This window comes from Taeniopygia guttata, chromosome Z, assembly GCF_048771995.1.
Source record: "Taeniopygia guttata chromosome Z, bTaeGut7.mat, whole genome shotgun sequence".
Lineage (NCBI taxonomy): Eukaryota > Metazoa > Chordata > Aves > Passeriformes > Estrildidae > Taeniopygia > Taeniopygia guttata.
In genome coordinates this window covers 78,996,548-79,013,210 of record NC_133063.1, presented here as the reverse complement: position 1 = coordinate 79,013,210, position 16,663 = coordinate 78,996,548, and the positions used below count along the sequence as shown (strand labels likewise).

Below are 16,663 nucleotides of genomic sequence, written 5' to 3'. Positions count from 1 at the left end.
AATCATCATTGTTAGGAACTGATTAGCAGTGGCTTCACAGTTTCTTATGGCAGCTTTTAGCCAGATGCCAGAAACTCCTGCAAATCACCACTGGCTTGTGGCATTCAAAGCCTGCCTAAATGAAGAGATGAGTATTACACATACATTGTAAATAAAATGAAGGGCCTAGGTGGAGAAAAAAGTTAAATTAGCAAAAGTTGCTGATAAAGAAATGGGATATTTCATCAGGGATCAATTTGTCACCTGTAAATTGAGCTCTAACAGAGAGTAGCTGCTTAGGTCATCTTTTAGAAGATGCAGTGGGGTCTGATCCAGCAGTCCTGCCCTGCCAGACCAGTGGGATATACCCACTCTGCTCCCTGGATTACGGTGGGCAAGGGTCCTGGAGAAAAATTGATGATATTTTAGATTTGGGAATAGCTGTTGTGACCAAAATCACATCTGACTCACTGGTAACTACTGGATATCAAATTTGGGAAAGGGTTCTTGAAAAGAACTGTTGAAGTTTTCAGAGCCCCGTGTCAAATAAGTGTTATTTCTGAGCAGTTAGCTGACATTTCAATTGGTTAAAATGTGTTTGGTTGCACCCAATACCCAAAACTTTTGGAAAGGAGTGTAAGGTGTATCATAGAAAAAGGTTAGGTTAAATCTGACATTACTCAGTGCAAAGACTGGGGTTGAGGGTGCAGTGGGACATAAATAATTGAGATGTTGTGCACAGACTGTGGTCCCATTTAGAATCCCTCCTGCTGATGTGCAGCCCCTCCTCACTTTTTTACAGCAAACCTGTAATAAAATAGGGGTAGCTTTTGGATGCCATGGTTTGCTCTCATTTTAAAGTGCCTATTTTGATTAGTGCTGGTTTTATTGTGAAGAGGCATAAATAGCTGTTGAGTTAAATGAAACTGAGTTTTATTAAGCTGACCATTAAAGCAACCATCAGGTCCCAAAATCCTCAAGAAGATTCTTTTTCTGTTGTCTCTCAGGGTGCTTACAAATGATTCAGTGCCACTTCACTTCTTACAAATGCCTGCCTAGCTGAACCAAGAACAGCCCCGTGTTCCTGGCAAAGCAGTGATTTTGCACCAAGAACAGGCTTTAGTATTCAGCATTTGGCTGCTAGTTACCATCTTTTTCACTCAGAAGCTTCCAGACTTGGGGAAAATAAAAAAATAAACCGGTTGTAGACTTTGTGAAGTCACTAATGGTTCTCTTTGCCGCCAGCAGATGTTGATGAGTGCGCATCAAACCCCTGCTCCAATGGGGACTGTGTCAACACACCTGGTTCCTATTACTGCAAGTGCCATGCAGGTTTCCAGAGAACTCCCACCAAGCAAGCCTGCATTGGTAAGAAAACTGCTCCATTTCTGCTGGCACTGCAGATGTTCTGACCCCTTGCATCAGACTCCATTTGAATTTGAAAGATAGGAGTGCAATTTCAGTAAATCCCAGTGTTAAATCAGTTGGCGTTCTATATCTGGGCTGCCACCTCATTTGTTTTGTTGTTGTCTTTTAATATTTGTCCATTATTCTGGAATATCCATCCAGGGAACTTCCCAGACAGGAGTTCTAAAAAAAATATATATATTGAATGACAGGTGCTTTCTTGTGTATGCACGCAGATGAAAGTGTCAGTAGGTTTTTAAAAGTGTTCATTAAGAAATTGCAAAGCATCACAAAATGTAGCATTTGATGTATATGTCTGTAAAAAAAATAATATTTTTTCTCTGGTGCAAGGAGTCTAAAAACTTACTTTTGAACTTTTTTTCTAAGCAATGCTTAAGTGATATGCCAGTATTTTTCAAAGCAATAATTGTCTCTAAATGCATTTTCATCTTAACTGTAGTTCTCCATTTTTGTAGGATTTAGTTTGTTTGGCTTGGTTTGTTTTATCTTGGCTTGGTTTGTTTTTTCTTCCCCTTAGATATCGATGAGTGTGTTCAGAATGGTGTTCTTTGTAAAAATGGGCGTTGTGTGAACACTGAGGGAAGCTTCCAGTGCATTTGCAATGCTGGGTTTGAACTGACTACAAATGGAAAAAACTGTGTGGGTAAGGACCCTTCTAAAGAATGGGACAGACATTAGCTTGGTAGTTCTAGAGATTGTACTTCATGCTACGGGTAGGGATCATTGAGGATTACCTTTTTTGAAATACTGTGAACTTAGAGGCTCTCCACTTAAATAGTTATTGTACAGAACCACATGATCTCAAAGAAAATTTGAGGTAAGTTTTGTTTTTGAAGCTGGACCTCTCCTCAAGTGTCGGAATCTGTGGGTATTGGTAATTCCGGGATTGTAGAAAGTCTCTGTCTTTCTGCCCCGCTGCCAAAGAAGAAGCCATAATTCATCTGTGCTGTTTTCAAGGTTATTTATTCTTGCTTATTTCTAACATGTTCTGCTGCCCTGCTGCAGCTCTGTCCTGCAGGGCAGCGTGTGGGGCTCTGCCCCCAGTGGGATGTTACAAACATTATATATCAGAAATTACGTGTGCTATATTTACAATAATGTGCCAATATCTATCATCTACATTAAACAGCGTGTCCCCAGCCTAAACCAATAGAAAAATGCCAACACCACAGTGACACATGGAGGGCATGAAGAAGGAGGAAAGGACAAGACACACCCAATTTCCTCCATCTTGTCCCCTCTGAACCCCTAATCTAGAAACCTAAAATTTTACTTTTGCACCCGTGTCACACTTAATTATTACTCATATCAAACACTCAAAGCTTGTAATTCATCCTGTAAGATTGAAAACTCTTTTCCATGGACAGAGATCACAGACAGTGTCTCTGTGGGCTCTGTCCAGGGGGGTTCCTGACCCCTGCCAGGGTCCCAGCGCAGCCAGGGCAGCCAGAGGGAAGCCCTGGATTCTCACACTCAAGAATCCTAAGAATAATGTTTTTCCATAAAGCTTCACAGCATATTATCCATCAGTCAGAATTGCTGAAGAAAATACGTGTTTTTAAGTCTGGCTGCATGGTGTCAAGAAAACATCTTGCTAGACAAACAGCAAGTTTTATCCTCCCAGGCGATGGAAGCCTTTTGTCCTCTCATGTGTGAAAGGAAGACTCGCCCTGTTCTTTCATACACAGCCTGCTGAAATATGCAAAGCAACTGATCACATCATGAAAGAAAAATTGCTGCTTTTTCTGTGGAGTGAAATAAAGTATCTTGAGATACTTTATCAGAGTTATGATTAGAAATGAATCTTCAAGTGAAGAAATATGCTGCGCCAGTCTTGACTGATTATTTTCACTGTGATGTCGTCTGCAGGGTGAGAAACTAAAAGCAGTTTTCTTTGCAATGTTTTGTAGACCATGATGAGTGTGCTGCAACAAACATGTGCTTGAATGGGATGTGCATAAACGAGGATGGGAGTTTTAAATGCATCTGTAAACCAGGATTTGTCCTGGCTCCAGATGGACGTTTCTGTACTGGTATGTGAAATTTGGGGCAGGGCTAGTGGTTGAAAATAGTTTTTCCTGTCTGTTCATCCCTGCAAGAATGGCATTCTGGTCACATGGATTGATTAACACCTTGCTCCTCACTAAAATAGATTTCCTTGGCTGCCTGGAGACAGATCCTTGATTTACTGAAAGATGTATTTAATAGTGTTAGGAAAGCCACACTGATCAATAAATTAGCTTCTGAAAAATCTTGGAGCATTATAAATGCATCAAAATATTTAGGCCCTTTGTAAAATGGTAAAGTGAGCAGAAGTATGGTAAATTTAAGAGGTTTGAAAGATTTTACATTGATCAGCTCCTCCTCATTTTCCACATGATTATTCTGATAATTCAGAGTGCATAGCACTTGAGTAATTTTATGGATCACACAGCATTATAAACTTTTTAAAGTGCAATCACTAAAAATGTCTATTAAACATTTTTAGAATGATTAGCTGATTTAGCTTCAGTTTGAGCAAACTAATTGAAGATATCTGTTGCTGCCCACAGAGGTAGTTGTGAGTTTAAGCTACTTCCACTAAATAATCTAAATTGTTAGCCTACTGATTTGAAGTTGAACCATTTCTACTTGTTGTCCTCTTCTTAATAACATGCAGTTGTGCTTAGAAATTGATGACCACTTAAAAGTTCATTGAAATTAAAATTAACCATCATAAGGATATTTTGTGTCTAGTGCTCTTTAGCCATACTTTAATGCAAAATTAAAATATCATGGGATGGGCAAAAGGGAAAATGTATCGTTGATTTTGCTTGATGTGGAATATGAAGTACCTCTAATCCTACATTTCTTCTGCATGTTTTGGGGATTTTTTGTTTCTTTGTTTGTGCAGCTGAAATTTTGATTATTCCAAGCTTAAATTTTTATTAGAAACAAAACAAAGATATTGTTATCTGCTATCGTAAAGTAAATTGATAATGTTGTGAAAATATTAGCTGTAATCTTGCTTAAAACCAGATTGATTGCTGAAATGTCGTGCCTCCTCTTAGATATTGATGAATGCCAGACATCAGGAATTTGCATGAATGGTCATTGCATAAATACTGAAGGCTCATTTAGGTGTGATTGTCCACCTGGCTTGGTTGTTGGAGTTGATGGTCGTGTGTGTGTAGGTAAGTCAGATCTATTGTTTTTTCATAATAGAAAAACAAGTGGGATTATTAGGTTAATTACTTATCAAATGCATCAAATTATTTCCTTCTGAATAATGTTGACGTCTTGTTTGTGGCAATCCCATAATCCTGTTGTTAAAATACAAGAAACTCAATTTCCTCTGTGGAATTGGAGAGGCAGTACCTCTTGTTTACCTGTTACTCATACAAAAGTAAACTTAAAATGCCTGCTCTTCCTGGCATCTCCTTTTGGTTTTGAGACACACCCTTTCTAGTCTGATGAAAAATAATATTTTGCTATGAAATCAGCCTCTTATCCTCTCAAATGGTACTGGCTGAAATTTAAGAGATTCTTCACTAAGCTCTGCTAGGAGCTCTAGCATATCTTCAGGGAGGTCTTGGGACAAAAAATGAATAATTTTCAAGCTGATTAATTAAAAGCAGTGTGGAGGGCAAGAAGTATTCAATCCCTTATTCTCTTGCTGATTGCTGATGAGGAGGGCTGAGAGGAATAAACATTTGACAGGGATTTCTGAGAGTTATGATACTGTGTGTACTTTGAAAAGTTCCTTAATTTAGTCCACAGGAGACACCATCTTTTCCCTGTGTGTATCAGAAAAAAATTTCTCCTTCCCAAGCTCCTGCATGTGTCTGTCATCAGGCACATTAATGACCAGAGGCTCTACAAGAATCATATTTATTAATCATGAATTAATCATTAATGACTGTTCTTGCTGATGGACTCATGGATGTTGTATCTGCCTTTGTCTTATCAGCGTATTTCCAGGTAATGGAAAAACAAGACAGCATCACAATGGAGTGATGAACTTGGAAGTTCTCACACCAAAGGGATGGGACGTACTAAATCTTCGTGTTGCTGTGATCAGTTTATTTCAAATAACACTTCAGATGGTGCTAAAGTTCAAAATTCTTAAAAACAAGATCTAGGACAAGTGTTTCTACCAAGTACCAGCACAAGCTAGCCCCTTCTTTTACCACTTCAGGTCTAAAAATGCATGATAAAAACTGAGACTGTCTTAAAAACATAGGCTCAAAAAAAGCTAAAACACATTCTCAGTCTCTCAGTTGGAATCCAAATTTTGTTGTTTTAACTAAATTAAATGTTCTAATAATCAAAACTGTACTAAAGATTGAACCAACAAAAGCAAGTTGTGTTCCCTCCTGTGTGGTAGCCGAGTTGTTTTCTTCTGGTTTATTAAAAGTTTGGAGGAAAGCAGTGAGAAGTTAAACAATGAGAAAAGGACTTGTGTACTGTTTTAAATATTGGAATTTCACTGCTCAGCGGCACACCAACAAAACCAGATTTGAGTACAGGCTGTTCAGTACCTTTTTTGTGTTCCAAGTTGGCCTCATCTTTACCCTTGTCAGTGATACAGCTGCAAAGAATCAATACAGTACTCAATTTTCTGTGCTTTCATTTACCTAATGTTGCCACAGCACTAGCAGCAAAAGGCTTGACAGGTTGGCCATCATCTGTGAACACCATTTATTTAGAAGTTAAGGTTTACCATAAAACGTTGCATTTCAAGACGAACTTCCCTTCCTAGGACAAAAAATCTTAAAGCAGAATCATGATCTAGTTGGAAAATTCATTAACAAAAGATGATGTAATTATTCCAGTCATAAAGTAACATAGCAAATTTCAAATGCTGTATAGCAAAATATCCTCACACAAGAGTTGAGAATAGAATTTCCAAGCCAGTCCACTGTTCAGAATTGTGTATGTGTGTTTATATGTAATCTTCATGCTTTGTTAACTACAGGAATTCTGTGTCTGGCTATGCTATTCTGCATATTGTGTGACCTAAATAATATTTTTCAGACATTCTGGCTGCTATAAGATCATTGGTAGATTGAAAATTAATAACTTAAACTGGACATCTTGTTGGATGATTCCCACAAGTCTGCTAGGTAACCAGCAAGGAATATAAAATCTAAAAGCCCACAGTTCAGTTGTCCCCTTTTTCTCTGAGCTCTATTTTGCTTCTGAATAATACCCTTGATCCTGGTGGGAGTACACATAGAAAGAAAATGCTGTTTTACTTAGTATTTATAAATATGGCTGAGTCAAGCACGAAGTGTTATACAAGCTTGAAAAAGGTACAGCAAAGGGGAACAAATGCTTGGAAAAGGAACAGTGACAGACTCATGGAACAGCTAGATAAATACTTGGAGCCAAACTTCCAATATTTGAATATTTGCAGGCTTTTTAGGTTTGGCTGTACTTCCAGCTGCAGCTCCACACTTGGACACCTCAGCTGGTTCTGTGTGTGAGCGTGTATCACCTCAGAACTTATGCTGAGCTGTGGCTCCAGCTTCACACAGTGTTGTTTTTTCTCTGCTGAGACACCTCTTATTACCTCTGCCCAGAGCCAGAGCCATCCAGGACAGAGTAACTAAGCTTTATTTTACCCTGGTAATTTTGTAGAGCCAAATGGGTAAGTGTTTTTTATAAGCCTGATTTGTCCTTCTAAGGCTCATGGATAGGTGCAGTGACTTTCCCTGAGTGTGGGTCAAGCACTGGTCCACCTGATACTGACCACAAATGTGGTGATGATAATTTTTGTAGGTATTGAAGTGCTACACCTCCACATTTAAGAATGTAGAAGTGCCATGCTTTGTGACAGAGTGGAGAGTCCTGTAAACGGGTTAACAGCAGCAGCAATGGTAATCTCTGATCCAGGGCAAAAAACAAATTCTTGGTGCTCTGAAATGAGTAGCCACAGGCTAATCAAACTAAACATGGGGAGCGGCACAGGTTCACAGGAATGGAGGACCTCGGCTTTGTGAGGCGCTGCAGCAATTGAACCATCCACAAAGAAGTGGCTGTCCTTCTTATTCTTGCTCATAGCACAGCCCAAGGGGCTGAGATTGTCCCCAAGTTCTCTGTGTCACTTCTCTGAAAGCAGTAATACATGCTGAAGCACTTGTTTTCTTGTGCAGAGCTCAGCTGCTCAGTACATCTGTAGCTGCCTTCAGCTGCTTCCCACACTCCACATCTTTGAAGACCTTCCTCCAGAGTATTTCTTTCACACTTTCCAGTCTTCTGTCCCTCTGCAGTTTCCCTTAGTGCCATTTCCTTCCCTTTATTTGATTCTCCATTCCCTCACAGATGCATTACAAGGGGTAAGCCTCCCCTTCTGTAACAGGGCAGTGATTGAAGTCCCTTTGTTCATGGCAGAACTTGACAGGGTGGCAACTGGAATTATCTTAGATGGAGGGAAAGGATGTAATGCCCCCAATTATTTTGCAAAGGAAAGTAACAGACATTGATTGTGCAAAAGTCCTTGACTGTTTTCAAGCATCATAATCTTTTCCCGATGTCAAGTTCAAGCGAGTTGTACTGGCTTCACCTAGATTCTTGGCAAGGAAAAAACTCTAAAATCTAGGACATGTGTAGCAGTGCTGCAGAACTATCTGTTCCATAGGATACCAAAAGCAAGAGAAAACATGTATTTGCAGGCAGTATTGTTATACAGGAGCCAGCTTACAACACTCAAAGGGCCGACAGAACATATAAGGAATTGCCAGTTCTTATTTTGGTTGGCCCTGGATATTCAACATTGACTGTAAAACTTCTCATGCAACTTTTCTTTGTTGTTTTGGGGTCATACTTCAAGCAAGGAGCTGTCTGGATTTCCTCAAACCCGTTTCAGCTTCTGAGTCCACTCAGGCTCATGTCCAGGCCACAGTGCATGGTGGATTAACTGAGGGACTGACAAGGAGCATAAATTAAAGCTGTGCTCTGTTCTGGCCCATAAAGATACCTGAAACAAAGACTATTTCTGCAGCTCCTAGAGTGTCTGTAGAATTTTAGGAGTCAAAAGTAAAGGCTATTTATGTGTATCCTGCAGTGCTCAGCTACACATTATTAGAAGGACTGTTCAATCACATGCTTGTTCAAAGATATCTAATGTTATCCTGTAAGCAAAGATGGGAAAAATCATTGAAGCTCAGAAAGACAAAAACCAGAAAAGTACAACAAAACCCCAAAGAAATGCACAAAAAGCAGTCTCAGAGACATTCTCATAGTTCTTGGATAAGTATGGGAAATGATTATTCCTGTAAAGGTAGGTACAGAGTTGTGTCTTGGAAGATGCTTCTTCCTGCATCTCACTGGTCAAAGTTATCAAATTGATTTAGGTGATTAAATCAGCTGTAAGGTTGTCAGTGACTACATGGTGAGTCTTACACGTGTATGGTTGGCATCTATAATTTTTGTGCTGTCTTTTTTGGCATGATTTTTGGGGTTGAAGAACTTTCAGGTGTTCTGTGTTTTGTTTGTGTGATAAGTGGTGGTTCATCCAGGCCACCATTTCCAGGCCTCTCCCCAGGGACGGCACTTTAACTTCCAGAGTGTGTTTATAACCACATTCCCCCTGAAGTTTCTCATAGTCTGGGCAGTATCACTGCTTTCCTCACTGCCTAGCTGTGTGTAAAATTTGCTAGATTGCTTTTTCCATCTAGATTTTGAGGCCTCTTTGGTGTGTTGCACCAGCACTGGTGCCTGCTTATGTATAAACCAATTAAGATGGTCATGTCACATAAATGCTGGTCTGAGCAATCTGCTAAAATGTCACTTCTGCTCATGATTTTGCAAATACAGCTGGAGACCATGCTCCTCCTTTCAGAAGCAGGTATTCTCCTGTATAATACCTGCCCTAGGCTGCTGGTGAGTTACCCTGCCTGAGGAACCATTTTGGACATCAGAGATGTCTGTGGTACTTCCCAAAGGGAAGAATCAGCCACCACATGCTGATCCAGGCCATTCTGTGTTTCTCACTGGAATATTTGTTGATGGATTTACAGAGCTGCTTCAGGGTGCAGGTCACCTTTGCTGGGTCCTTTGGAATGCCTTTGAATTTAGTCACAAAATCCTGCTTTAGGTGCTTTGAAAGTGCTCTGGAGAAAGCCCCAGGAGGTAACCATGCTGAGAATTGGCCTTGGTGTCATCAAGATTATTAAGGCAGTGCAGATGTAGCCAGTGGGACCTTTTTGTTGATCAAAAATAAGGGGATAGTATGCATGCATTTCACTCTCAGCTTAAGGAAATAATGACTTCTTTCCTTGTCCTTTTCCTTCAGATACTCACGTGCGTAGCACATGCTATGGAGGCATCAGGAAAGGGCTGTGTGTCCGTCCCTTCCCTGGTGCTGTGACAAAGTCTGAATGCTGCTGTGCCAACCCTGACTATGGCTTTGGAGAACCGTGTCAGCCCTGCCCTGCTAAAAACTCAGGTAAAATTTTTCTGCTTCTTCGAGTGGTACAGTGAACATACAGACTTTAAACAAAACTCTTGCTGAGATCACATTGCTGGTTTATTTCATGCCCTAAACAAATGAGCAGGGTGAATTTGGGTTCCTGAATCAAGTATTTGCTATAAGCAATAATTCTTGCAAGAAAATAAGCAGAATTCTCCAGTGAATCTGTAAATTTTCTGGTCCAGTCAATCCATCTTAAAAGAGCTGGATTATTTCTAGAAATCTGTATTTATTTCATAGAAGTCAATTCTCTAAGTAAACCTGAGAATTGATTTAAGAAAAAAAATCTCTTGACTACAGAGCTGAGGTGATGCATCTAGGACAGAATTTCCATTTAGTATTGTTTTCTGAAGCAGCAGAAAACTATTTAGAAAAAGACAAGTAAAACTGACAGTGTAATTAAAAGCAATAACTTGAGAGGACAGTCATGTCAGGACTGTAAAGAAATCACAATAGTTTTTAACTCTGGTCATCTAATTTTGGTTTTATATATATATATGGAAGTTCAGGATGGAGCACTACCTTACAGATTTAGCTAAATTATCTATAAATGGTTATTTCATGTGAACATTGGCATTTTGTTAGTTACGCTGTAGAAAAATTACTTTGGATAAAAAAATCATGTGGGTTTAGTTTAGAATGAAAGAAGGTGAAATACTGGAAATAATATTTGCTTTTCCCCAACATCTCCGCCTCAACTGAGCAGCTGAGTTCCATGGCCTGTGTAGCAGTGGAATAGGTATTACTGTTGATGGAAGAGGTATGTTATATATTTTCTTTAATATATATGGTTGTCCTGGTTTAGAGCAAATTTCGGGAGGACATTTCTGAAGTGTTTTTTTCTAGAAGGCAAATTTAAGTGGCCCCTCCCCCAGGCCGTTCAGGAGGTAAATTTCTTTCAAGAAAATTGGAAAAAACTGTTTAAGAACATTTTGTTGTTAACATTGAAATGTTGTTACATTGATATTTTAACAACCAGTTAACAATTTAGCAATTCAGCATCATGAAGTTAACCCAGGATGATGAGTCGAAGTTTAAAAAAAATCCTCAGAGTTATATTTTTCAATAACTAGAGTGGAGTTTTAACTTCAAGATTAATATGTTAATTTTAGTATTTTAATTCTCAGACAATAATATTTGAATGTTGGCTAGAAAAAAAGCTGGAATTAATTTTCTAGTGGATTTTGCCTGACCCTCTCAAGAAAAAAAAAGTAATCTGTTTCGAGTTCTGACCTATGCTTTCTTTTTTTTTTATTTTTTTTTTTTTGAAATTAGAGTTTTTTTCAAATTAGGCATAAAACAACAGTTCTCTCTCATTTGACAGGAGTCACTTGCATTTCCAGTTGATTTTCAGTCATCTGGGATAGTAATAGAGCAGTTTTTCACTCCAGATCCAGTGCTCACTCATGGATCATTTCCATGGACAGATTGTATCTCTGTAGAGTTAAAAACTGGAAGGGAACTTAACTGAAAAAACCATATCCTTATGAAAAAGAGTCCTGAGAGTGACAACTTGCATTTAGTATTGGGAACTCTAAAACTCCAGATCCTTTTCCTAGTACCACAGAGACGGGGATTTTAAAAACTAATGGCTGAGCCAGGTCTGAAGCAGGGGCAAAGCATGCTGCAACTGCCAGATAAGTAAAATGGGTTGAAGAAGGAATAGGAGAATACAGAAACATAAAATTTATTGCTAGATATTTGTCTGACGTGTTAATAATTATCCTTGTCAGCATTAAAGCTCCTATTCTGTGCAGCAGGAACAGAGTAAGAACTCCAATGATTACATTTAGTAATAGCCTACATAACTTCTAAAATAACACTTAAATAAAATAAATTCTGTTTTTGTTCAGTACTGTAAGTATCTGTATATTTTTTTTTCTTTATTGCTTAACATCCTATAAGCTTGAATGAGCAATTTGAAACCCATGGAATTTATGAATTCCCTCAGTTTACTTTTCAGTGAATTATACAAGGTCCATTGAATAATCTCCAAATCTCAGAGAAATAATGCCAGCATTCAGTAATACTGTTGCACAAGCAGCACCCTACCATAAGAATTTGCATGCAGCCTGGTAGAGAGGTTCATGTGTCCTTTTGGACACATGCAAAATACAATTTCTCCTTAAAACACTGAAACAACTGTGCTGTCTAGCAAGAGCATGACAAAGATCATTCATGTCTCAGCTGAAGTCCTCTTTTGTTCAGGTTTCTGGACCAAACACGGGGTTCTCTGTGCCTCTTGTACAGCAACATTGCAGCCAATTTTCATGCTGCTGCTCCTATCACTACTAGGACACTCCTTGTGTGGCTTGTCCCCAAGATCTAAACGTGTCTAGTGAGCTACAGAATGCATTTTGATCTAAAGAAAACACAAATCTGAAGTGGCATGCCAAATCGTACTTTCTTAAAAAGTTTTTCAGATATCTCATAGTGTTGAGTTTTATCCAGGGGTAGCATGGATTTTCCCAAATGCATATATGATTAAATGTAAATCAGTATCTAAACTGCACTGTGATTAAAGAGGAAATGTTCTCCACAAAAAGTTGAGACCTACAAGTATAAAACAAGTCTTTCATGAAGTCACAGCTAGGCCAGCACCCTTTCTTTCCAGGGTTTGGGAAAGGAACTATTTAAAGTAATGAGCTTACCATATGAGAAGAAGGAAAATATTGAAAAACCCTCTTTTCCTAAGAGGCAAGGAGTATTAAAATTAGTCTGTTCCTCTTCTTACAGTTCATATGAATATTTTGGACTTGGGTCCAACTACAGCAGACATTTTATATGGAACTGTAAATTCAGGGTTTATAACGCATCCATCATCCTGTTCTGTCTGTCTGAGAAAAATTTTAAATTTCCCACAAATTCTTACAGGACTGAATATGCTGTAGTTTTGACCTATGCATTACTTCTGTGCTTGGAAAATTTGTGCATCAAGTAATAATTTATAACTTCTTACCTAGATCCCTAAACCACAGGCACAGGGTAGGTATGTTACATCAAGCTTTTTCTTACAAACACGTAGTTCCCTGTCAGCTTAGGTTGGAAAGGCTGTCTGGAGGTGATCCAGCCTAACCTTCTGCTCAGAGCAAGGGTATCATCAAAGTTGAACCATTACTCAAAGCCTTGCCTGGGGGAATTTGAAAAATCTCCAAGGATGGAGTTCCACAGCCTCTGTGGGCAGCTTCCTCGAGTGCTTAGCCACACTCATGGTGAAGAATTGTTTTCCTGGTGTTTAAATTAAATTTCCACTGTTGTGTCTTGCAAGTGCTGTCTCTTGCCATGTCATTGTGCACGTCAAAGAGGTGGCTCCATCTTGTCTGTAATCATCTGTAAAAATCAGGGAAGTGTTGTTACAGGTCACTCTGATATTCCCTCTTTTCAGCTGAACAAATCCAGCCCCCTCAGCCTCTTCTTACACCTCAGGCACTGATTCTGCTGAGGGAATTTAACCACACTGACATGAGCTGTGTGTAGTCCAGGGGACACTTGGAACACTCTGAGGGGAAAATTTCTTAATCTAGGTGATAGTTTAAACAGATCAGAGGCATTACTGGATGTGTTGATTAGCAACACAGATGAACTAATGAATGAATTAGTGATGTCCAGACTGATGGCTGTCTGGACTGCATTGGTGATGCCCTGTTGGAACTCATGCTGAGTTGAGGGGTGTGGGCCAGGAGGAGGGTAAAGACAGCACCCTGAATTTCATGAACATCAACTCCCAGTTGCTTAAGGCATCACTGAATGGGATTCCATGGAAACTGGCCTCAGGTTTAAAAGAGCAGAGTAGAACTTTGAGGATGTTTTCCTGAGATCACAAGAGCTCTTTGTTCACACGTGTAAGAAATCAGGCAAGGAGGGGAAAGACCAGCATGGCAGAATAAGGATCAAGCTGAAGTGTAAGAAGGAAATGCAGTGTCAGTGGAGCCAGGGAAGAATGCTGTGAGGAATAGAGGAAAGCTGCCCAGATGTGTAGGCACAGGATTGGGAAAGCTAGGGCACTCTGGGGCTGAGTTCTGCTAGGAATGCCAGGAGCATAACAGGAGGCTAAAGGAGTGGGCCCATGTAAAGTGGCCCAAAACTGGATGCAGTATTCCAGGTTTGTCCTTCTAGTGTCAAATAAAGGGCAATAATCACCTCTTTCAGCCTTTGGGCTGCACCTGTGCTGTGCCTTGGCTCTGACTGAGAGCCCCAGCATCCAGTGAGTCAGGTGCTGCCCACAGCTCTCTCAGGAACAGGTTGTCATACCTGGCAGTGTCTGATTATCTTCTGTTGTTGTGCTACTGCAGACATTAACGAGTGTGCTCTGGATCCTGATATTTGCTCCAATGGGATTTGTGAAAACCTTCGAGGCAGCTATCGCTGTAACTGCAACAGTGGCTACCAGCCTGATCCTGCTGGAACAAATTGTGTGGGTAAGTGGTTGGTTGGTTTTTTTTTTTGCTGTGGTTGAATTATTTATCATTTCTTCGGTGCTGGTTTGACCTGACAGAATTTAGGTCACAAGACATCTGCTTCTTCAAGCTACAATCAAAATTCAAAAAACTTGGAATGATGCTTTTCTCAGTCAGTGCATAATTGTTATTCTTACTGTATATACTGTATATTTTATTGTGTTGGTGTTTGGGTTGTGTAAGCAGGAGGTAACATTGCAGGTTTCACTCTCCATCTAATTAACTTTATTATTCATGACCATACATAAAATCCAATGGTTTTTTTTTCCTTTTGGGAATTCTTACATCCAGAAAGAGTGTGCTACACCACAAGTGTGTTGTACATCATGTTGGCTTGTAATTTTAAGCAGAAAGGCAAAGTTTGTTTAAATTAAAAGCTAATGGAACTCTCTCAGAAACAATCAGGAAGTCCAAATATTGTCCTTAAATACTTTGTTTATTTTGGTAAATTATTGCTCTCTGCAATTAAATGTTTACTGACCTATTACTGCTCTTTGTGCTCAGCAAAACTCCACCAGTTTTGCTGGGAAAAACCTGGTATATATAGCTGTGGTATAATTTTCATATCAAACATTCCTTCCTGGTGATGGAAAGCAAACGCAAAGTATAGAAAGTGTCCCCTTTTATCTGCATGAATAAAGGAACTTTACATCTAGTTACATCCTAAAGCCCTAAATATGACCTTTTGGCAGGAAAAGCACTGCTGCAGAAAGCGTTGGTGTTTTTATTTTTAAAATGCTTCATGCAATATTTGTTCTCCAAGTGGATTTTTTGGGAAGGAGTTTTATTTAGCTAGTTACTCTTGGGATTAGGTAAATGCTAGAATAATCTATGTATTTAGAGCTGACTGAATGCGAGGATGTATTTGTTCTTGGATAGAATTATTCCATAAAAGAACTTAAGTGTGAACATTCAGATAAAAGTTTGAAAGATCTTAATGAATGACACAGTTTATGAGATGCCAGGAAATAAAAATGGTCATCAGTCAGAATGCAGGAATATTTTTGTCAGGTCTGAGTGAGTTTAAAGCATGAACTACATTGTTCAATGTTTTTACAGAGCATATCACAACAGATTACACTCCAAATCTGAAGTTATTCTGTGAGATTCAAATTAAATATTGCATTCATCACACTGCATAGTTTGGGCCAAAGGATTTTATGAAAACAAGCTCAAAAATGTTCTTGAAAATGTCAGTTTACAAATTTGTCTTCCTTTCCTTGGTTGAAATCTGATGAAGTTAGATTAAGGACACGTTAGTAAAGGAGAGGGTTTTTTTTTTTCATTCATGGCCGCCAGACTTAAATCTTGGATTCATCATCTGGGGAAATGGAGGCTTTGTTGTCTAAATCCTAAAGGAATAAGCACAGCTTCAAATATCTAAAGAAGCTGGGGAAACCAAAATTCTCCAGATTGTAATTATATTGCATTTTTGCTTTTCTTCTATATTTTTAAACTTAAAAACTCTCTAAAAATCTGTTTAAGATTTCAGCTGCAGTATTAAGTTTGGGAAATCAAGCAATCAGTAAAGAGGAGACAGCCTGAATCAGGATGAAATGTCATGTTTATCCTGACTTCTTCTGTCAGTTTTCTTCTATAAACATAGGTTGTTTTAACATGTTATGGACATTAAAGGAAAAAGCTTAAAATTATATTTTTCTTCTTTCAGAGAATAAATAGTAGGGCAATGAGGAAGACACATTACTCTTCATTAGAATTTTTTTCAGTTAGTTTAAGGGGAATTCAGGGAATTATGTTACTGTATGAGATTTTCCTAGTCAATGTGCTTGATCTCCTGGTCTTAATAATAAATTTTTTTTAAATACAGTCTTCTCTGGAGGGGAGGTGTATGTGTACTCTTGAGATGGCTGCCATGCATGAACCATACAGGATAGATTTTAATCCACTTCATGGAAAACAAGAACAATTTAGCATGTAAAACAGAGTTTGAACAGTAATTAACACACTGCTGTTTCAGGGTTTAAATAAAAGAAATAATTAAAATACTGTTTTCAAAGCAAATAGACCTCTGTTGGAATCTGTGGGTATTGGTGATTCCCAGATTGTAGAAAGTCTCTGTCTTTCTGCCCCGTTGCCAAAGAAGAAGCCATAATTCGTCTGTGCTGGTTTCAAGGTTGTTTATTCTGTTTATCTCTAACATGTTCTGCTGCCCTGCCGCAGCTCTGTCCTGCAGGGCAGCGTGTGGGGCTCTGCCCTCAGTGGGATGGTACAAACATTAAATACCACAAACTACCTGTGCTGGATTTACAATAACGTGCCAATATCTGTCACCTATGTTGAACAGTGTGTGCCCAGCCTGAACCAACAGAAAAATGCCAACACC

At 39.0% G+C, this 16,663-nt stretch overlaps 1 protein-coding gene across 1 annotated transcript in view; it reads left to right on the top strand.

The window, feature by feature from the left end:
* FBN2 (fibrillin 2) overlaps positions 1–16,663 on the top strand; it is a 116,322-nt gene that overhangs the window by 38,297 nt on the left and 61,362 nt on the right. Inside the window, exons 12-18 of the mRNA XM_030258070.4 lie at positions 1,228–1,347; positions 1,925–2,050; positions 3,318–3,440; positions 4,458–4,580; positions 9,686–9,838; positions 10,569–10,622; positions 14,155–14,280. Coding sequence (XP_030113930.4) covers positions 1,228–1,347; positions 1,925–2,050; positions 3,318–3,440; positions 4,458–4,580; positions 9,686–9,838; positions 10,569–10,622; positions 14,155–14,280 — 825 coding nt within the window. The remainder of the gene's footprint in view (positions 1–1,227; positions 1,348–1,924; positions 2,051–3,317; positions 3,441–4,457; positions 4,581–9,685; positions 9,839–10,568; positions 10,623–14,154; positions 14,281–16,663) is intronic.